This window comes from Carassius gibelio, chromosome A11 (assembly GCF_023724105.1).
Source record: "Carassius gibelio isolate Cgi1373 ecotype wild population from Czech Republic chromosome A11, carGib1.2-hapl.c, whole genome shotgun sequence".
NCBI classification, from domain to species: Eukaryota; Metazoa; Chordata; class Actinopteri; order Cypriniformes; family Cyprinidae; genus Carassius; species Carassius gibelio.
In genome coordinates, this window is record NC_068381.1 from 13,271,231 (window position 1) to 13,295,292 (window position 24,062).

The 24,062-nt window shown below is 35.3% G+C and overlaps 1 protein-coding gene across 2 annotated transcripts; it reads left to right on the forward strand.

Moving 5' to 3' along the window:
- The first annotated feature begins 1,617 nt into the window (after positions 1 to 1,617).
- LOC128022394 (synaptoporin-like) lies at positions 1,618 to 21,208 on the forward strand. Of its 2 annotated transcripts, XM_052609910.1 has the most exons (6): positions 1,618 to 1,775; positions 1,904 to 1,969; positions 16,594 to 16,718; positions 17,719 to 17,917; positions 18,197 to 18,388; positions 18,913 to 21,208. In XM_052609910.1, exons 1-6 carry the CDS (start codon positions 1,758 to 1,760, stop codon positions 19,171 to 19,173), a joined length of 861 nt encoding a protein of 286 aa, XP_052465870.1. In that variant the 5' UTR covers positions 1,618 to 1,757; the 3' UTR covers positions 19,174 to 21,208. The 2 variants fall into 2 exon arrangements, with proteins under 2 accessions (XP_052465870.1, XP_052465871.1); XM_052609911.1 differs by lacking the exons at positions 1,618 to 1,775; positions 1,904 to 1,969 and adding an exon at positions 14,352 to 14,569.
- Positions 21,209 to 24,062: the final 2,854 nt, after the last annotated feature.

The window sequence follows — 24,062 nt, forward strand, 5'->3', positions numbered from 1 at the left end:
TGCTCCCTGCTCAAGTAATGTCTGTAAATGTCATGCCACAAGTGTGGCTTGTGCAGTGCAGGGATCGGTTTGTTTTCTGTGCCCACTGTAAGCATTATAAATGTGTGTATTGTCAATATACATCAGGGATAGGCAACTCTGGTCCTGGAGGGCCACTATCCTGTAGAGTTTAGCTTCAGCCCTCATAAAAACTCACCTGCCTGTATCTATCTAGTATTCCCGAAAACACTGATTGCCTTTTTCAGGTGTGTTTAATTAGGGTTTGAGCTAAACTCTGCAGGATAGTGGCCCTCCAGTTGTCTATCCCTGCTATACATGTTAATTTATTTAAAAAAATAATCTTAATACAGTAGTGTACTACTCTGGATCTGAACCCAGGTGTTCTGCAGTATCAGGTTGTGATGAGTGTGGCACCTGTCTGTGTCATGCACCTGTAGGGAATATTGTTAGTCTTACTTCAGTATCACCAAATATGCATGCAAACAACATTACCACAGTTTTGTGACATTTCACGTTTGTTGATCCCGGGAGTCCTTCTTTTGAAAAGGTGAGGGCAACAGCTGAGATGGCATCAGGTGTGTTTATCATAATACCTGAAAGAACATTGATCGGGCTAGACTTGACTTCGCCATGGCTGGCAAACACAGATATAAACACACAGTAATACACGGTGAACTTTAAATGAACAGTGTCTAATAAAAAATCTCTTTGGGGCTCATATCCCTAAAACCTTCATTTTGACAGTTACACTTCCTGAAGTCTTTTCCCCTCATTTTCAGTGAATGCTTGAGTCCCTTTAAGCAGTATATGATCTAAGTGAAAGGAGTTATGTCAGAGTATGTTGCAAGCAAAATGAAAATAAATAAATAAAAAATGCATTTGGTGACTTAATTCCATTTGTCTGACTTTGTATATTGTATATTGTACTGTGTACATGATGACAGATATAGGCTAATATAGTATTATGTGAAGAATAAATGGACACATTTAGTGTGCACTGGTTCTTTAACCCAGCCTTCTTGGTCGAGTCAAAGGAGATCATGATTATGTAATGTAGCTGAGTTAGAATCTGTACTGTGTTGCACACACTTGAGTGAGCTTTAAGCAAATGTCACTGGGCATAGAACTACTCCTACAAAATGCTAAATGGTAAATTGAATAAAACACAATATAGCCTAATAATTATGCTACACATTCAAATAGCCTAATCTTGTCTACACCAAAATAGTTTGTGCAAGCTGATGAGTTTGAAGGTAACAACTGCTTCATTCCCACTTAAATTTGAATGATTAAACAAATATGTTCAGTAAATATTTGATACCCGTTTCTTAGACTGACAAAGCTCTGTTTTATAGTGTAAATAAATTGTAATTAGATACTGTCCAGAAGAGAAAATATTATGGACACGGTTCATTTTATTAAACCCATTCCCCGTCTGTCTCCATGGAGCTCCAGAGCGTCTTTAAAGCCAAACACACTCGGCTCTTTCCGTAGAAGCGGTTTTTGCCGAAGACACTCGGCTCCTTCCTTGTCACTGAGCGGTTTATGATAAGGGTATTCGGCTTTTCCGGTGTAGAGGATTGACTATTTTCGTATCGCGAAACGATTATTTCCGATGTTACTCGGCTCTTTCCGTAAGTAGCAGCGATTGCAGCCGATTCCCCGCTCCGCGCTCGCGACTCTGGCACATCACTCATCTAGTGTTGTTTTGGTCTTGACCTATCCTACTTACAAGCTCATTTCTCTCAAACAAGAAAATGGAAACCGCTAATCAGGTAGAAAATAGCATTTGTGCATTTGACTATCTAATATAAATGATGATATATAAAATGTAGCCTACTGACATGTGCCTAATCAAACTACATTAAGTGACGCTATTGATTATGATCATTTGTTATTGCAGATTGTGTCACTTGGGACATTCCAATTGCTTAAATTACCTTTGGGATTTATCCGCGTTCTGGAATGGGTAAGTGTGCGTAAAGCACGCGTTTTTCCTGTCACCTTTTTCTCGTTCGAACTCTCGTACCTTTACTTTTCTCAATTGGCTCAATAAACTTGGTCCAGGCATGTGTGGGGGAGTTTTACTATCTTTTATTACCATCATATGCTGTAGTCAGTTTTGAATAAGTAGCCTATATGTGGTACAGCCATATTTATAATAGGACCCAATCCATTTGCGTAGCCTATATCAATTATAAATGGAATTGGATTTGGGCATACTGAACGGATACGTTTAAGTTTTGATAACCATGTCGTATATATTTTAAACATGTAAATTACTCCTCATAAGTGTAAGTGAGATTATTTTGATTCTATTGATCAATCCCATACATGAACGCAGGTGCTCGGGTTTATATAATGCACCAGCACTCATTCATTACATGGGATTTGCTGAACTCACATTTCACTGCTGTAAAGAAGCAGTCGGTAAATGTAAATAGATTGAATGTTAAGAAGACCCCCAAACGTTATTTCTGAATTGAATGTAAACTGTAAATATATAATTAGTGATATAAGATTTAGCTTTTTTTTTACATAAGAAATTGTGTAAAAAAAAGTCAGTATAAGATGTTTGAAGTTGTTTTATTTTTAAAAAAACTACAATAAAACTATAGAAATGACTATCCTGCCACTAGAATAGCCTTTAGTGTGAAAACCTCTAAAATGTGTTTTCCCAGAACTATCTGATGAGTGTGTGTCAGGGAAGTGTGTGTTTGACTTGCCATGGTGTCACACTCTGCTGCTCTGACATAATCTGCTTGATGAGACTCTGTATCTTAAAGTATCTGATCTCTGAGGACATGTCCAGCTTTTGTGTATGTGCGTCCATCTGTAAGGCTTTCTGCATTGTTAGTGCTGGTATGTGGATTGTGTGCCCTATCAGACACTTTGCACAACACAAGCAGGAATCCCAGAAAGTAAAATGTTCAGGAAATAGTCTTTTGAAATGGGATGCTATCATTAGCACATGGCAAAACATTTGTGCTGCGAGCTTGTAGCTATTAAAATTAATTTACTGTGCTAAGAGGGGGGGGGGGACTCACCTGGACTTATACTTTATAATGGAAATTTTATTGTGTTCTGACTTTGCCCAGCCTAAATCACTGATAAAATCTCTTTCCCAGATAATAGAATAGAAAAGAAAGAATATATATATATATATATATATATATATATATATATATAATTATTATTATTATTATTTTTTTTTTTACAGATATTTTATTTATAACCTCAAAAACAGTATTTCTAAGCCTCTCCAGTGCTGGCCCCTGTTCTCAGCAAAGCTACTGCACAAAGTCACAAGGCCAATTGCTTAGACCCCTTTTCCATCATCAAATATATGGAGAGGTGAAAATAAAAACATTTACAACACCAACCATAAATGGCTCTGAGCTATGCAAATGTGAGGCAGGCATAAGTGGCAACGCCATTTTGGATCATTATTGCAATTGAATGCTGGGGGATTGGAGGATGCGATGCATCTTCTCCTGAGGAAATTAATCTCTCCGCTCTCCATTTAAAGTGTCCTCTGGGAAAAAAAATGAAAAAAGGAGAAGCTTATCACTGGGGAAACATGCAGTCTTTATCACTTTTGGTCACACAGTGGCTTTTTTGTCTGTGTGTCTCTCTCTTTATATTATTATATTATATTATATTATATTATATTATATTATATTATATTATATTATATTATATTATATTATATTATATTATATTATATTATATTATATTATATTATAGACAAATACAATATGAATACTCCAAATATTCAATTATAAACATTATAATTTGTTTACATTGGTAAGACTTTGACCAAGATACATCAGTAAGCTTATAAAGACACTTAATAAAGTCAGTTTATTTGAAAAGTGATTATAGGTAGAATATCAACAGAGATGACAGACCACTGAGAGACTGAGCAGACATGTGTGATTCACTGAGGTGAAGCTGACTGAAAGACTGAAATTCACAGAAGAAAGAATGGTTGACTACATGGAAATGTCTGTCAGTTTACTGCAAAGGCTGACTGGCTTTGGGCAGATGTGCAAAAATTCATCTGTGAAAGGTTGGCTGTCTCTCCATTTTTCGATCTTGAGCCTGCAATAGCATGAGGTGCCTGTTTCATGACCCACCTTATTATCAGATAAAACACAACAGCGGAAAGACCAAAGAGCTAAACCAAGTTGTGACATAATGTCTAATAAAATATAACAAATAGTAGTATTAAAGCTGGAAAACGATAAAATCTTCTGGTAAAATCATTAAATAACCAGTTCTTTTACATGATTTGTGATCAGTTCATGACAAAATCCAGAGCTATCAGTGTCAACACATAAGCTCCAACAACCTACATGAATATAAACAAACTCAAACTCAAACACACACACACACACACATACTCAAATATACAGTCGGATCGCATCCTAGTCGGGTGGCCGAGTCTGACTAACCGCTGTGACAGTCACCTCAGGGCAGGGGGAGGGGCTTTGTCATGTCATATGACTAAGTAGCCATGGAAACACCATAGGGAGACAGCAACTGAAGAAAAGAAGAGGGGACAGTGTTTTGAAAATAAAATGAGATTTTATGCCTACTTTTGATCAGTGAAGCATACAAAGAGCACCCAGATACACACTGGCTGTTTTAGGCTTGAGCGCATTGTACAGAAGAATAATGAGCTCTGGGACCATCCAATGAGTGTTATACCCATTTCAACACAGATTATTTCATTAAACACTACTTGCAGTTTCCAAGAACATCTGGGAGCTAGAAATGTTTTCCAGTGATGTACATACTCATAAAATAAAAGACCAAAAGTGGATTTTCAGTGGGTTTTCACTTGCTTTGAAAATGGTCAGAAAGACATTTGTGTTCCTTTTATAGACTTATTTAGATCCCTTTAGATATAGTATGCATTCATCACGTTATCTGGTTAATGCTAAATCACTGTTGTTAAACCAGTCTGACATCTTGAAAGAAGTGGCTGTTACTGTTACCTCTGTGAGGGAGCATGGGATAATTTTATTACCACCACATACTGGGAATCATTTAAATGAAGCGTGACATGAATGCAGCGGTTGGGGGATGGAAAGGATGGCAGCATTTTTATGTGTGTGTCTGTATATGTGTATGTGTGTATGTATTCAGCAGGATTTAGTCACCTACCAGAAATATTCAGGAAGTGCTCTGCTGTCTGAGAGAGATGCTGAAGTGTTCAACACAGGATGAAAGTGAACCCAGACGCAGCTCTCTTGAGCATGTGTTGTGTGTTGTGTGTGTGTGTGATCACCCGTGGTTAAGGGATGAGTGGATGCTTTAATGTGACACAGGTGCATTATAGTTTATATCAAATGACAAAATAATTTTAAATGTAGTGTAAATAGGATGACATTGCTCTTTAGGGTTTACATCTGTTCTGCAGTACTCTATCAAATGCTGTAGTAACTTTTCTAGTTCTTCCTTTCTCCTTTCCTAAAAAATCCATGCAGTGCAGTGATTATATCAGATGGTAATAGTTATGGTAATAGCAACTTTGGTATAGTTACCCAGTTGTAGTTGTTAAGACTTAAAATATGTGTTTTTTTTTATAAAGATTAATCGAAAGAAACTCTGACTCTGATGTGTCTATAGTGGTTAAACATCAGATATAATTTGTTTTTGGTAAATCTAACGGATATCCTTTGGTATAATTAATCTATTATTTGTTCTTGAGCAAATATTTTTGGCTGAGGGCAAAGTCTAATAATGTTTCCTTTTAATTTATTTAACTTTTAATGTTGTTTATCAGAGTGCTGCCTTTGTACTTTTGACTGAATGGTTAAGCAACTTTTATGATGGCTGTCGTTGTTGCTAATGAAATATTATTATTCAATAAATAATTTTATATAAATAATAGTAATATTTAAACAGTATATGACAGATTTAATGAGTGAACCAGTAAAGACTTTTATACTGAAAGAGACTGAAATAGGTTTATAAACAAGGAAATTATTTTTACTTTCAGCAACACCTTGTAAGACACAGCCAACAAAAGCAGTGAGCAGCGCTGTCATTGGAAATCACCCTTAACAGATGAAAGGACAGTATGACAAAGATATCGCTTTCCTCAGTGGACATTCAAACTCATGTTTTATTGTGAATATGAGACTGAGCTGAAGAATGCTGTATCAGATGGAGGGAATCACACTCAGTCCATCTCTCTCTCGTAATATTTAACTCTACAAAATACAGTGAGCTTTTAGTAATACAATAAGCTTTCAAAGAAGCAACTCAACATTCCTTCGTTACGAGTTCTAAAGTGACATTTGCGAATAGGCTTGGGCTCAACTGTTACTGGCAAACTGAGATTTGAATCCATGGCAGAAGATAGTAGCTCCACACAAAAGACGTTTAAAGGCACCTTGTTGTTGTCCCTTTTTTATTTACACACGTATGCCATCAGACTGTTATATAAATGCAATATCACACTTGTAGCTGTGCAATATGGCTGTATATCAGCACGCTGTGATTACCTACAGCTGAATCAAAGCCTTGCTGAAAAACAGCCATATCGTACTGCTACCCGTGTGATATTGCTCATATATTCTAAGTTGTTCAGTACTTTAAACACCAGTAGGGCCGTGAATTAAATCATAAGATCAGTCCAAATCTTCTAAAATAGCTGTTATATTCTAAAATAAAAAAAAAATCTTTCCATCAGTCTCTCTTGTTCTCTGTCTCTCATTCAGAATTGCTGTGTGTCTGTGAAGGCAGTGGGTCTGTGTTGGTGTAATCTTCTCCCTCTCTCTTCCTCTCTGTGCTCTTCATCCTTGCCCTGCAGAGCACAGCTGGGAAAGCTTGATAAACAAGCCATGGCATCGTAACACTCACCCGCTCGTAGTCACACCAGTGTGCGCATGTGAGAAAGAGAGAGACAGATAGAAACTGAGAGTGGTGGGATGGAGAGGAGAATGCAGCTGTAACGGATGAGGGGAGAGGGGGTGGGTCTCCAGAGCTTGATGCGAGTGTGTTTGGGGTATGTGTGCATGTTTGTTTGGGCAAGCGTGTGTTCATTCATGTGAGAACTGTGAGAGTGTGCATCTAGTGCAGTGGTGTGAGCTTCACTGGCTCACACATTATGCCACACATAGTCACACACATGCTGGACACTTTGCCTTTGATTGTTTTATACTGACACTAGTGGCATAATGTTGTATACCACAAACAAAATATCTGGGTTACAGTGAGGCACTTACAGTGGAAGTTAATGGGGTCAATCTGTAAAACAATGTTATTTTGGAATTATTTATAGGATATAATAGTAATGTAATAAAATATTTGAATTATATTTTTATATTTCTTCTTCTGAATAGCACATAAGTTTTTTTTTTTTGGTCCATACTAAGTCAATTGTCACCAAAACTGGTTACCAACATTCCTAAAAAAAATATCTTCTTTTGTGCTCCGTAGAAGAAATAGTCATAAGTCAGGATAAGGGTGAGAAAATTATGGCAGAGTTTTCATTTTTGGTTGAACCATCCTTTTAAGTTTTTGTAATTTAATTATGTATTTTTTTATATAATTTTTTTTATTTAGCTTTTATTTATATTTATTTTGATTTCAGTTTGAGCATTCCTAATTTTCAGTTGGGTGTTTTAAGTTTTTTTTTAACCAATATTTCTACTGTATTTTAATGAAGAAAAAAAAAAATATTTTAGAGTTTTAGTTTTATATAACAATAACAACACTGCTGTAAATATTAAAACACTCACTGTTTCAATTGCCTCAATATATCAGCGTTGTTATTGTTAACATGACTTCAGAGTGGAAAAAATAGCTTATTAACCTTTCAAATTATAACCTTTTACCTTTTAAACCCTCCAAAAATTGGTCACATTTATTTCATTGTTAGCTCCTCACTATAACCTCTTTTTTATTTTGAAGGACATTATTTCTTGTGTTAATCAAAATGATGCCACAAATGCTGTTGATTAAGCTTAACCCTTATTAAGACCCTATTAATTCACACATGTGGTACTCCACAATTTAGGCAAAACCTGACTAAAGTAGGCATACACACACCAAATGTGAGCTACATCATGAGCAGTGTTAATTTTGACACAAAATTTTAATTTAGTTTTAGTCTTAGTCTTTTGACTATAATTCTTTTTAGTTTTAGTCAAGTTTTAGTCATCTGATTTGTTTTAATTTTAGTCTTATTTTAGTCGACTAAAATTGCTTGGTATTTTAGTCGACTAAAATTGCTTGGTATTTTAGTCGACTAAAATAAGACTAAAATCAATAACAGATTTACTAGACAATTTTTTACAGCTGGTTTAGGAAACAAACTTTACCAAAATATATAAAACACAAATTCAACTTTATTTCAACACAACTGTGTCTTTATTTCGATTCAAAAGCTTTTATGCAGCAACAAACACTGTCATGATAATGTAAACAATAACTAGCTGCCAATTGACCATCAATAAAAGAAAAATAAAGTTAGGTCCAGGACCTTAAAGCTTACAGCTGAGCTGAACAATAAGTGCATACATTTAAAGTAAATATTTAATAAGTTGGCAGCTAGGTGGATAAAAAAAGTAACAAGATTTTATAAGGTATTCATTTGTCTAGCAATATTGTATGTTTTAAATACTACAATATTGCTAGATTAGTATGTATAATGATAGGATGTGAACATTCATGTTTCACATGACTAATATAGAAATATTTGTGATATTGTCAACAAGTAGAACATTATAAAATATTCTAAACATTAGTATTAATCAAATGTATTTATCATGATATTACGTATTAGTATTGTGCTCGCATCTAATTTGAAGAAGGGACTATTTTACAGTACTTTTCAGTTCGTAATATTTAATGCTACAACATCTACGCACTGCACTATTCCAATTTTGCTTAGCTCAATAAACAAAAGAACATCGTTGTAAAATTACATTTGAGAAAATGTCCGGGTGGCTCGTCTGTAAATGTCTTTTCAAATTGGTTGTATTCTTGCCACGAATGAGCGCTCTGCGTGCTTTACACTTTGTTTTGTTTTGTTCGTCGTCAAACGTGAAGTGAGCTGTGGACATTTTGTCGCTCTTTTAGACAGTAGGGACTTTAAGCAACAGCTGCGAATGGAACGGCTACAGCGACCGGAAGTTTGCCGTCACACCGCTGTAGCCAAGAACGTAAAAGTCACTAAGCAACGGTAAAACAGAACAGCGCAACGCAGCATTAATTCATTTATTGAGATCCAAAAAAATATATAATTTAAAAAAGCAAGAGAAGGATTGCTTTTGGCGTTAAATGACAATCTTTTGTCAGATGAGGAGTTTTTAATATTGTATGATGTAAATAAGTCTAAAAACATAACATTTATTTACCTAACCTCTCACGTTGTAGCGACTCTGGCAAATCAGCTGTTCTCCCGTAGTAGACCGTTAAAGTAGAACGTCACAAAGTAGCAGTTAAATTGGCGCAGGCGCAATACAACGCCAGAATGGCGTTGCCGTTACACCAGAGGCTGTTGCTTAAAGTCCCTATCACCTCTTCGAATGCCGACTTCCCGGGAGCTCATAAAAACTGAAAACCTTCGCCTCACGTCTCAATAAGTCAGGCTCTGATTGGTTCTCTTCTCTCATGCAGTCTGTTCTGTTTTGCCGGTTCTTTTGCTCATTCCTCGCATCTCTCCCGTCTGCTGATTTGATTTTCGTCACAGTCTATTTTCGTCTCGTCCTTTATTCGTTGACGATAATGTCAATCAATTTAGTCATAGTTTTAGTCTCCATCAGTGCCTTCTATTTTAGTTTTCGTTTCGTTTTCGTCATCAAAAATATATTCGTGACGAAAATAATGACGAAAATATTTAGTCAACGAAATTAACACTGATCATGAGTTCCTCTGCTTAAATTACTGCAGATGAGATAAGTGAGTAAGTGGCAGTCGCTTGAGCAGGAACAGACGAAATCTGAAGCATCATCATTGTGACTCACCTGCCCCTTCTGGGTCTTGACTAGATTCCACAAGTCCAAATTATCTGTAGTGCATGCTCTGTAATACAGTTATGTGAACAGTCCACACTTATTGACTTGGTATTTTGAATATAATTTACCAGAATATTTCACAAGTTATTTCTAAACAACTGTAAGAATGAACTGTAGTGAAAATCCCCTACAAACTTATCACTGTGACTGTGTTATTGCTCATTCAAAGCGTTTTATTAGATGCTTATCTTTGTGCTGCCACCAGATGGTGCTAATTGCTTCATTTTCATTTCAAGTTATCACATCCAGTTACATAAGCATCCTCTTTCATTTACAGTACAGTCTAAATGGCAGAAAGACAAAAAGGCAGAATACTAGTTACGATATAGCTTGTTTTTCTATACATTTTAAGGTTATGTTAATTATTACGGGGTTAAAGTTAAAAAAGTCTTATGCTGGTGCTATTACACATTTAACGAATATTACTTTGTTGCTTAGAATGGAAATGGTTTAAATATGTTATAGTCTCTAATGATACAGTGTAAGTGTAAGGCACTCAAATGCAATAATATTGTTTATTATTTATTTTATAATATTTATCTTTTACAGGCTTGTATTTCCTAACTAAAACAGATGAGGGCACCAGAAGGGCTAATTTAAAGAGGTCTTAAAGAAATGACAATGTCAGAATAGCTAAAAAGAAAAAGTAACTTTTCAATTTGTGGTATTTTGTGTATATGTAATGTGTGTGAATGTGTCCTGCCTGTTTATTTTATGTTTATTTTAGTCCGTTTTTTATTTGTTTTATTTAAGATACACTTGTTAGGCTATTTAAAAATAAATTTTTATTAATTTAAGTTAATTTAGTTTTAGTTAAGTCATACTTAAATTGAAACTAAATGAAACTGAGAAATGCCTTGATAATTAGCTGACATAAAATAAAAAGATGTTTATATTTTATTTTATTTCTATTAATGTTTATTTCAAATTTTATTTATTTATTTTATTTATTTATTTATTCAAATAATTTTTACTTTTAGAATCCTGCTCCAAACCTATATGATTCTTTCTCTTTCAGGGATCAACATGAATGAGTCTGTCTCTTTTCTGTACAACAAAACAGTGACTGGGGTGGTCAGGTTTCAAATCATCAAAAAAAGTACCATAAAAGTAATCCATGACACATTCAACCTGTGTTACACTGTTTAGACAGAGAGCTGTAGCCCCTTTCTAGTGGCCTCCATTACAGTGAGCTCAATGTTGAAGCCACATTCAAAACAAATGAGTTCTCTGATGACCATCAGTGCGCTGTCGATACAGGGCCACTTCTTCTGCCATGCTCTACCGATTCACATAAATGAGATATTGGATTCCCTGAGTCTCTCAGGCTAAGGTTTAAATAAATACTTCCCTCTGTAACTCAATACTAACCACAGGAGAAATTAATTTCAAGCACGGTTTCAAAGGGCTTTTCCTACACTCAGCTGTGAAATATAAAGGCTGTGTGATTCCAAAGCTCTAACAGTAAAACACCAGCCAAGCTCTACTGTGAATTCAGGCAACACAATTGTATGAATTTTTGACTAATTGAAATCATGGAAAATTAGATTTCAAATTATTTTTTAAATGATGAAGCATCTCTACATGTAGATGTATATTTTCTGCATCCCTGCAATACATTTCAATGACATGGATCATTGTCAGCGAAATCAGTCCAGTGTTCAGTTTGTTCTGTTGCTTTCTGGGAGTCTGTGTGAGTCTGGATATCTGTGCCTGTGGTTGTGTGAGAGTCAAGTAAGTATCTGAAGTTGTTTAACAGCCCCAGTTCTGGTGCAGTGAAACTGAATGACCAATAAGGGATTGTGAGAGCTCTTTGCAGTGACACTGTGGCGTAGGTGCACATACTATATCTTTATGAGTTCTTCATTGAAATGCATCTGTTACCATTTATTTGAGATGAGTTATCCTGATATACAGCAGGTCATAACCTAAATGTAATGTCTATTTGTTCTGTTCTTTATAAATTATGTCTTGATATTGCATGTTTTAGGTTCACTTAAATTGTTTAATTATTTTAAAACGTTTAACTATTTTATTTTATTTTGTTTTATTTTACAGCTGTTCTAGAACTACCAAAAATGTAAGCATTTTACATAATGATTGCAATAGAAATGACCTGAAAAGAATGTCACAGAAAATTAGGTTTCATTGTTTTGTGGATAGACACCAGAACTTATCAATTTTTTAAATCTGAGTTTCTCTAGGGATTTGAAGACCTATATAGTAGGCCACAGGCACATACTATTTGGTACCCACATCTTTTACCTTACAAGAAGGTCTTCTATTTCTGTGGAAGCTCTTCATCTTAAAATTGAAGTGAGGCATTCCCCAAACCCCAGGTCACCCACTGCCTCCACTGAAGATGGAAGCATGACACAGTTTCTGTTTGACACAGTTTGAAGTCGTCTCGTTACTCTGTTGGTTAGAAACTATTCTGGTAGGGATAGACAAACAGGGGACACCTTTCCTCATTACCAGCTCAACAGGTGCTCTGCACATATGGGTCACTGAGAGAGAAGCATCTTTTCTACTGGCTGTCGAGCTCCCACGCACTGCTCAGCGGTTTCCCATGGGTTTCTCACACCTGTCCATTAGATTCAGCTAAAGTGGAATGTGATTCTATTGCTGTCAGACTCACTTTCATTCGATTGCATCAGCTCAGGTTTGGACTCCTTGTGGTGAGTGTATAAATCCGTCACAATAGGATCTCAGCTTTTGGACTGGATGCTAAGTGGAGTCTGAAGGCCACCCTGGAGTGTCCTCATACTTAAAACTTGTTGAACACTAGAAGGCAAAATAAAGGGAATAAAGTTTTCCTTTAACTTTTATGAAAACATACTATAGCTTTCAGAACTTAAGTGATCTTACAGCCCTGTGAAAACAGCATTTATTGAACATAAATGTATAAGCGTATAAATTCATTTGTATTTAATTTTGTTTTACACACATTAATAAATACATTCTTTTTAATTAATAAATGTTTTTTTCTAATGAATAACTAAAGCAATTATATAAAATAAGATATATAAAGAAAAACTAAAATAGCCTAACACAAAATAAACTAAAAGCTTTTTGAAAAGTAAAAGACAATAAAAACTATATAGACAGATTTTTTTTTAAATAAAAAAGGACAGAAACACACAGCAGTTTTAACAATATGTTTATCTAACAGTAAACATTATATTAATGATACTAAAAGTATTAAAGCTTGCAAAATACTTCATTTTATTATGGAAAGTTGGAAAGTTTTTGCTGGGATAAAACATCCTGAATGTGTGAAATTCAGCACCAGTTCTGTTATGTTGAGATGTTCTAATGCACATCATGAGATTCTAATTCGTATTCCCATTACCTAGACATAAGCTTCATTGTCAAGGGTTGTAGTTTTTCCAAGTTGCTTTGGCATGATATGTGAGAAGGCATTTTGTTGTTAGCCTTGAGACTGCATCTTTTTTTGCTATAATGAACGGCCAGTGCTGGTAATTAATCATGTTGTTTATTAGCAGAGCTGGCATTTTCCATAGATCTGAAATAAGCATTTACATCATGACACTGGCGTTGACAATAAACTCTAAAACTATTATCTGAATGCCATCTGACAGCTTCATAACATGCAAATCACATTTTTACAGTTTACCCTTAAAGATAAAAGTGCAAATGCGCACAACCTTTTTAAGGGACAACCGTAACCCTTATTCGTAACAGAAATATTCTTAATAATTGTTGATATTATCAAACTGTGATTGAAAAACTCCTGCATAACAGGATGGTTAGAACAAATGAACTGAAAAAGAACAACAACAACAACAACAACAACAAAAACATTTGGGAAGCGTTCACTATTTTATTATTATTATTTTTTTTTAAAGACATTTCTGATAAGTAGACCTACATAAAATCTATGTAGCGAATCTATGTAGCTGAGACTGCTGGTGATTATTATACATTAGCAAAATCAATATATGGACTCTAAAATTATTTACTTTCTTAAACATTTATTTATTTGTTAAGCATTGGTATCTTTTATCACTGAAATTGCCACTATTGCAGTGATGTTGCTTTGATTAAGGGTTTAGACTCTGGTTTAATATGAATTGTTTTAATCCATTAACATGCTAATTGTTTGATATAACACACTGTATGCACATATCAATCCTTCCTTTTTGTTATGTCAAAATCACTGTGTTCAAACCACTGTGCCACACAGTGATCTCTCTCATTTAAATGTAAAAGTATGACACGTGACTTCATTGTGAAGTGATATGAAGTTGGGGAGACCCTCTGTGTTCAGGCATGTGTGTCTGTGACTGTGAAGCTGCCCCCATCCTCCGAGCAAAAGAGGGAGTGCAGGGTTCTACTTAGAGAGCCACACAGAAGCACCAGCCCTCTCCTGAGCTCACATTCCCCCCTTCAGCATCTACACTATAAGACGAGCAGACAGAGCAGAGAGAAACGACGTCAAGATACATCTAATATGTTCTGAAGCTGGATATCTCTTGGGCTTTTAAATGTGTATGGTCATATTTGCTCCGGTAAGTCCTGGCTTCAGAATCTCTGTATGTCTGGTAGCAGTCATCAGGTGGTACATATTCATAGAGTTAAACTGACTTTATATTAATATTCTGTGGTAGTTTTTGTTGTAAGATATGGGAGGTTTATGAGTTTTGTGGTGCAGTTTCTTCAACAGTAAGGCTCCAGATCTCCCAAAATCCCATTCATCAGACCTTTAGGTGCCGACATTCGACTGAATCATTTGTAATTCCAAATGAGTGAAATGTCTATTTCTGGTAGCTTATGAATGAGTCATTATTTACGATCAATGATAGTGGTGCATAAAGGTGATTTGGTTTGCAGTGTTATATAGTAGATGTTTAGAGGTCATTGAACTCACACTGATTCTATGCTATTGTGAGATTTTTTAGGCTTACTAGAAAAACAAAAATAATAACTATAATTGAAAAGATTGTAGTGATCAGGTTGAGGAGAATCACTGTATATTTAATTTATCTTTATGTCACATGGTGACATTCTGGCTATTATTTGTTATGAAGATATGATGTTTGAAACCTGTACCCCGAATAGACTTTTACAATAACAAGCTAAAATGTAAAAATATGAAAAACTAGACTAATAAAGGAATAAATATGTGGAAAAAAAGTGGGCAGGCTTAGTAGTCCAGTCCAGAAGAGCTTCTGAAGTCTGAGACGCTGGCCCATTTAGATTTTTCAACATTTTCTGAGCTGATTTTGTGTTAATCTGTGAAATGTATTTAAGTATGGTATGTTTTTTATACACTGCCATTCAAATATACAAATCAGTCGTTCAAAATATTGTGGTTGGTAATAGTTCTTAATGGTTTTGAAGGAGGTCTCTTATGCTTACCAAAAACACAATTAAAACAGTGATATTGTAAAAAAAAAAAAAAAATCCCTTTACTATGTTCTTAGACAGTATTTTAGAGTGTAATTTATGTGATGGCAAAACTGATGTATTCAGATGAATTTCAGCATCATTACTCCAGTCTTCAGTGTCACATGATCCTTCAAAAATAATGTGAATATCCTGATTTGATGGATATTCAACATTCCTTATTACAATTATGTTGAAATCAATTCTGTCCTTATTATTATTTTTGTGGATTATTATTTGAGGAAACCTGTCTGAAAACAGATGTTAGTAATTGAGATAAGTTACACATTTCACTTTTTAAAAAGTTTGTATTCTGGATCTTCTTTTTTATTATTATTACATCGACTGACACTGTCATTGCACCATTAATGTATTTTTGCCCCAGAATTCTTAGAACACTATTACAATAAATAAATAATGAATTTTGTGCATTGTTCCTTCACATTATGCTCTGTCTTGAATTTTGAATATATTCTCATCATTGATTTTCTTTTATTTTCTTTTTTTCTGGCTTTCATCATTGCATATCCACAGAATGACTTGTAGGAGCCTATATGGGTTCACTGAGATGTATTACCTCTTACAGAAAGCCCATTCTCATATCAGTATCACAGAAATGTGTTTTATGCTAGTCCGTTTAGCTCTCAAACAGCTTGAGCATGTGCTTAATAAGACTTCACAATAGATCCATGGCCTAAATAAAATGGGGTAATGGACATATAAAGAGAAAAATAGTGAGAAGGAATGGGACAGATCCAGGGCTATAAAGGTATTGGGAGAGGTTGTTTAAAAGAGATAAATGACACAGAAAGACAGAGAAAACTGTTCAGGCATCATAGTTTCACTCAGTGTTGGCAAATATCCTTTTTTAATCAGGGAATTAATCAGTTGTTTACTGTGGCTTGGACTTAATTGAAATGGATCAATTTCACACCAATGCAGCTAATACAGTTTCTAAATTCCTGAATGAATCAGTGGTTTTGAAAGAATCGGTTGAATGAATGAATTAACCGACGAACGACTCACTTGGCGCCACCTACTGACGTGTTAATGTAACCCGCAGTAACCTGCATTTTTCATGCACCGCAAATTTCAAATGTCACAATTATTATAAATAATAACATTTGTGCCTGTTATATCCCCTCAGCTTTTTGCCATCTTTGCATTTGCAACATGTGGAGGCTACTCTGGGCAACTGCGGGTTAGTGTGGACTGCATCAACAAGTCCGACAGCAACCTCAGTATTGGGATCAACTTCGCTTACCCATTCAGGTAAGGCTTATTTAAAGCACCCCTGCATATTCTCTGCAGAGCAATAGAGAGAGATAATTACCTGACTTTAATTCAATACTCTAATACGCAGGAGCATTTGAATATGTGGTAATGGTTTATCTTTATATTCTCTATGTGTGCTATCAGTTACAAGTTTGCTTCTTGGTAAGCATCATTGAATACAGTGTTTTACATGGAAACTTTTTTTATTAGTTGATTGTGCTAACTGGACAGATTGGACTTGTCTGACATTCTGTCCTGATGAATGAAATTTTAATCAGTTCATGCTATGAATCAGTGAATCTAGTGGTTCATTCAGTGTTTTCTTGACCTAAGTCATATTTTCTTCCAGTTCAAGTATCTCACAGCATTCTCTTACAGTACTGTTTTAAATATACATTTTATTCAGCAATGTCAGAGATGATAACTTATTTCTGAGTGACAGAATCACACTCACCCATTTGTGCTCAATAAATGAAATGGCTGACACATACACCAGAATCACACATCAGGTCTGTCTTCATTGTTATCCATTGTGGCAATAGAGTTACACACAGTCACAAGCTGTCAATCTAAAGAACAGAAGATAGACAATAGAGTTCTGGAACGGATCACCAATATAACTCTGCATACACTGGAAATGTTTTTGACAGACTGAATCTTTTTTTAGTCTCAGATTCTATGTGTCCAAGTTGCTGTTGTTGTTTTGCCCTTAAAGGTCATGCACACACACACACACAAGATGCCCACAACAATGTGATGCTTTGAATAGCCCTTAGGTCTCACTGTATTCTAGAGCTGAGCTTCAAGTTCATAGTTATCAAAGGAGGATAAGGCAGAAATAGACAGGGACTAAAGTAACCTTATGACAGAAACTAAATATCTTACTATCCATTGTGCTTATTCTTTTAACATAATGGTAGACTGACACTGAAGAGTAGCTTACCTAACTGCAAATTGTTTTAAAAAGTATGATGCTTTTGTGCCTGACATGAAACAGGTTGAACCGGGTGGATTTTGACGTCCCGATGTGTGAGGGAAGGAGGCAAGAGCGGCTTTACCTGATTGGAGACTTTTCCTCCTCTGCCGAGTTCTTCGTCACCATCGCTGTGTTTTCCTTTCTGTACTCCCTGATGGCCACTGTGGTCTACATCTTTTTCCAGAACAAGTACCGCGAAAACAACCGTGGACCTCTCATTGTGAGCCCTGGTGTTATTTTAGACGAGCTAAATGCTTGAGCCTTTGTGGACTGTCAAAGCCTTCGCAATTAGAGATGATGAGCTATTTGTACTGTAAAACACCCACATTAAATGTAGTCCTACTTAGCATACAGTAATTCATCCTTGCATGCAAATCATTGTAATTGAGCTGAAGTGTGTAATTCTTTCAATGTTAAAAAAGTTCTTCTTCATATTATTCTTCATATATACATTTGACCAGAAATACATGCAACACATGTACATCTTGATGCTCCTCAGGACTTCATAGTGACGGTGGTGTTCTCATTCATGTGGTTGGTGAGCTCATCTGCCTGGGCAAAAGGTCTTTCAGATGTAAAGGCGGCAACAGATCCGGATGAGGTGGTTCTGCTCATGTCTGCATGTAAGGTGCAGACCAACAAGTGCAGCTCAGTTTATGGACCCAGATGGTCTGGCCTGAATACATCTGTGGTAAGGCATGAGATACTCAGATTACACCAACCGAGCCACATATATCAGTTGTATTTCAGTGTCTAATCTTTCATTTGCTACCCCGTAATAACCACATGCTTCATGTGTTAAACTATTAAAAAAAAAAAAAAAAAAAAAAAAAAAACAGTATGTCTGTGTATCAAGGATGCATTAAATTGATTAAAAGTGACAGTAAAGATGTTTACATTGTTACAAACAATTATATATGTACTGTTTGTAACAGAATTTAACAGAACCAAATCAGTGCAATAGAATGATTTCTGAACGCTTGTGTGAAAAACATATTAAAAAACTTTAAATATTAAATGTAAATTGTAATGATCATATGCAATATTAACATTTTAATCTTTAACACATTTAATAATTTAATACATTTGAATAATATTTAAATATATAATATTTTGCACAACTGCTGAAGTGCTTCAATTTTATTCAAAAGGCTTTGGAATAAAACTATGTTCATCTTGTATTCATCAAGGCATTTTATTTTATTTTTTGCACAGGTATTCGGTTATTTAAACTTCGTGCTTTGGGCTGGAAACATCTGGTTTGTGTTTAAAGAGACTGGATGGCACAAGGGAGGTGCAGTAAGGTACCCTGCCTCATCCTCAGAAAAACAAGCCACGGCCTTCAACCAACAGGTCTACAATCAGGGAAGCTTTGATCAATCAGGAGGTGCTTTTACTGGAACAGGGGATTTCGCCCAATCAGAGTACAGCCAGGTGGGAAATTATGGTGGGCCCATCTCCTACACCAATCAGTAACAACCTCTGCCTCTTAGTAATCCCTTAATACAGGGCACCCATGTCTTAGGGCAAAGTTCAACACTGAGCACATGAGAAGAAGGAAAAGATTAGTTTAATAGATAGATCAATAAGCATCCTTTATTCCTGATTATATAAATAAATAAAGGCTTGTTTGTCCAGAATATTAATATGTTTATAAAACGAATGACAGGGATCTTCATATGTATGGTCTTTTAATTTAACTGCCTGTAAATGTCACTGAAATATCACTGTTTACTGAACAAAAGTCATTACATCCAAATGTGAAGAGCAATGCAATAGTTCTTGCAAAGAACACTGCAAATCCATTGGTTTTAATGGAGACGGTGCTCCTGAAGGACGAGAAATAATGAAGAGTTTACAAAAGTGACATAACATCACTTAGACCAAACTTATTAAGAGACACTCCATATGTAATTTAAATAGTGTTCCTGCTGGACCATATGTTTCCACAAGTTTAAAATGATTCCTATTCATCCGAGCTTTTTCAAGTGTGTAGGCAACCTTAGAATCAACATGAATTGATGTTTGCAACCTAATTTACTTCCAGAAGGTGAAATATTTGACATAATGAAATAATGAATATGAAGTTGCTAAAATAACAGCTATTCAGTCACTGGCTAAACCCATCCACTATTGATCAACACCGGAAAGTCGTTTCAGAGGCAGAACAAATTATAACATTTTCATCCATTTTCATCCAAGTTACTAAGACAAACCTTTTCAAACTATTTTTTTAAAATAACATTTACAGATTAATCATTCATGATAAGAGCATAATTGTGCATTAAGAAAGTAAATGAGGTCTGTTTTGATTTCATGTTGATTTTTAAAGAAATAGCTCAAGCAAAAACTCATCCTCGGGCCATCCAAGATGTCGACGAGTTAGTTTTTTTATCGGAACAGATTTGGAGAAATGTAGCATTATTTAGAAGTGAATGGGTGCCGTCACAATGATAGTTCAAACAGCTTTTGTCACAGTAATCAACAAGTAATCCACACGACTCCAGTCAATCAATTAACGTCTTATGAAATGAAAAGGAAAAATGACAATGACAACAAGGGATTGACTTTTCAGGTGTTATTATGGATTATGGACTGGTATTTTGACCAGAATCAATGCTTTAAAGTTAAAACAGCTCATTGATGGATTTCTAACTTACACATTGTTTACACATAGCTTTTCGCTTTCCAAGATATTAATTAATGGACTTGAGTTGTGTGTATCACTTGTGGATTATTGTGATATTTTTATCAGCTGTTTGTCGGCTGACGGCACCCATTCATATACATTGGTGATTAAGTGATGTAATGCAAAATTTCTTCAAATCTTTTCTGATCAAGAAACAGATGCATCTACATCTTAGATTGCCTGAGGGTAAGTTTTCAGAAATGTTTCATTTTTGGGTGACCTGTTCCTTTAAGTGTACCTGTCCTAATGGTATGACGCAGGTGTTTGTAATTGACATTATATAACAGATTTCTGTTTTCATTTGTCAGTATAGATGTTAAGTTACTGTTTGTCTGGTTTCCCCATGTCATGCTAGTGCTCGTTGGCTTGGTGTTTGCACTACTGTGTTTCCACATTTATATGGCTCTTTAATGTTTGCACTGTATTGATGAACTGCATGAAGTTGTGCCATATTAACCTGGTTTAAGTTTGTATATAATTTCTATCCTCACTAACAACAGGGTCATACCATCTGTTCTGTGACCTTTATTATGATCACAAGGTGATTGAAATACAATCAACACTTAATTATCTTACATTTTTATGTGTTTTCTTCTTCCTCAACTGGTCTTTTTAAATGCATGAGGCTTTATTAACCACAAAGGCTATAGAGCAAAACAAACAAACAAAAAAATGTCAATACGTTAATGTTCTGATTGCTGTTGCATTTTAATGTGAATGGGTTTCTGTCTTGATATACAGTAATTGCATTTTCAATCAGTGGGTGTGAATGCTTTGATGCACTTTGTGCAAGGCAATAAAGATATTGTACATTCCTCTAGACTGAACGCACTGCAGTGTTTTCTGTTCTAGGAGCCATTATCGTATTGATGAATCCTCAGTTCACAACAATGAATCAGCTGTTTCAATAATATGGAGTTATACAAAAGAATCTGATGACTTTCTAACTTCCATTAAGTTAATAGACAACAGCACTAATCAAATCTAAATTTATCACGAGCAGACAATTGCTCAGAATAAAAGTCTCTCTGATATCTTATTTCTCACGGACATTGCTCATATGAGATTTGTGATGACAGCTCTTTTTTTTTGACATTCAAAACTAAACCTATACTGAGAAATAAAAATATACTGAGAAATATTCACTGGATAAGAAATGTGACAACTTGTGACTGTCTTCTAAAATCCATGCATTCAGGATGAATAGATCCCTAGGTTTTTTAGCCAGGATCTATTAATGTTTTTAGAAAATATGTTAAGTATTCAGTTTATACATGCAATGCATGATTCTATGATAAACGTCTGTTTAAGTTCTTGATCAAATATATTTTTATATTTTGTTTGGTCAGATTGAAGTCAAAATATCAGGGTGATACAACTGTCATGATATCAAAGTGAAGAAAAAGCTCATTAAAAAGAATGAAAATCTTGAAAAGAAACTGACTAGTTATTTATTAGTTAGGCACAATATTTAATTATTTCTTAAAAAAGAAAACATTTAATCACTATGTGTGTGTGTGTGTGATATATATCAGATGTGATGTGGTGTGACACCCTTATAACCAAATTAAGTTTATAAACTAATTCATAACATCTTTTAAATCTACTATTAACTTTTCTTGAAAATGCCATAAAAGACAAATCAGTATAAAACTAAAATGACTACAACAAGCACATTTCTTAGAAGTTTCAACATGTGTTTAAAAAATAAATAAATTACAATCTATTAGTGGACACTCTTATGTCAATGACCTTGCTATCAACTAGTAAAAAAGTGAATTGAGAAGTTAACTCGCCAAAGATGCAGGCTGCAACATTTCGAGCTCAGAAATGTGACTTATTCAGAGAGACAACTAGAAGTGAGTGTCATTGTCCAACGGACTGCCTTGGTGAGTGAATGGATCACCAATAGCGGGCCATTCTGACCCAGTCCTGATCTAATGTTCTTGTGTTACAGCACATTGGTTTGACTTCTTTTCATGTACACCTCAGTGCCGTTACCATAGCGATGGAAAGATGTGTCACGGCATGTTATAGTCACTCTCAGGGAGACGAGCTCTATCTCTCAGAAAAGGAAGAATAGGGCTATCTGGAGTTGCATTTACTGGGAGAAAAGTATACAGTGAAAGGAGAGAGTGTCTGCAGAAACACAGACACAGGATAGATTAGTTCTGTGACCTCTGGCCATTTAAATTACTTTAAAAGAACTGACTACAAAAAGTTGTACCGCTTTAACACATTTCTATCAGCATATGTAGTTTATCTCAGGATGCAAATGCAGATTTTCACATTGTGTCATCTCCTTTCCAGAAGGGAATTTGACTGTAGACGTTTTAAACCAGGAACCCAATTAGAATCACTGCAGCTGACTGCTGGGACTCCTCTAGACTGTTCATGGGATGTGGCAGAATGCGTAATACTCTGCTGTTCTTCACATCTCTCTGTGTGCGTTCAGAGCAGCACAGCTCAGCTGTAATTAGTCAGTGGCAATAATCAGACATCATGCACAGGGAAGCCTTTACCTGTGTTGAATAAACTGAATAACGGAGATTTGGCTCTTACAGTAAAACTGCAGATGAATCAATAATGTCATATGTATTTGGTTAGATAAACAATGTAAGGATTTTTTCTGTTACAGATTCCTTTAACACAAACTCATAAAAATTATATTTGCAGTGTGATGAATTCATATTTCTGTCCAGTGATTCTGGTATTCAAAACATTACCATCTTTAATAACTGAATGACTAACTGAATTATGTCCAGTATGCAATGCCTGTATTCAGGCACTACCCTCTATAAAATAATAATAAATCCAGTTGTCTTTTCTTTTTCTTATCGATCCTAAAACAAAAGAAAATATACAAAAAATAAATAAATAACCGAATTTGCATCCCTAACTATTTTTCTTAGATGCACCCAATATCAGTGATTTGGAAGGGTAAAAGCCATCATGATGTCTGAAGTGTTAATATGCCAAATGTGACCTTGTTTGAAACCTTTAAAATATTCTTGTTTTGAATAGACATAGTGCAAAAGGTTGTGGGTTCAATTCCCAAGCAACATGCATACTGGTAAAAGAAAAAAAAAGAAAGAAATGTATAGTTTCTGCTTACTGCCTATATGTAAAACGTTGTCTTTCAGTGTGCACCACCACACTGCTGATTAAAACAACCCCGAACTGCCAGAAAGAATAACCTTTTCTCTAGCATGCTATTTGAAACCTTTAAAATACAAAATGCATGCCAAAAGCACAGTACATAGTTATTTTAATAATTAGGAGTTAGGCCTATATTTATTTCTAAAATCTAAACTTGACTTTCCATTTAAAACATGCAGTATTTTTTTTTATATTTGCATTACTTCTGACTGATGTGACTCCATGCTACTCTTCTGACTTGAGTGGGAGCTCTGTGAATGACGACAGCATCGCAGCTCTTTCTCTACTCTTTGCCTATATGTCACTTCTGATGTGCGGTCAGAGAAGTGGAATACATCTGCACAGCATAATAACATCCTCAGTGTCCACACTGTTCCCTCACTCCATGTCTGAAGTCATTAAACTCACTCACACACTGCACTTCAGAGTCCTCCTGCAAGATCTGCTCACCCTGACCTTGCATTTATGAGGTATATGTTGCAGTTCTGAGCATTTATCCTATGCTGTCAATACATAC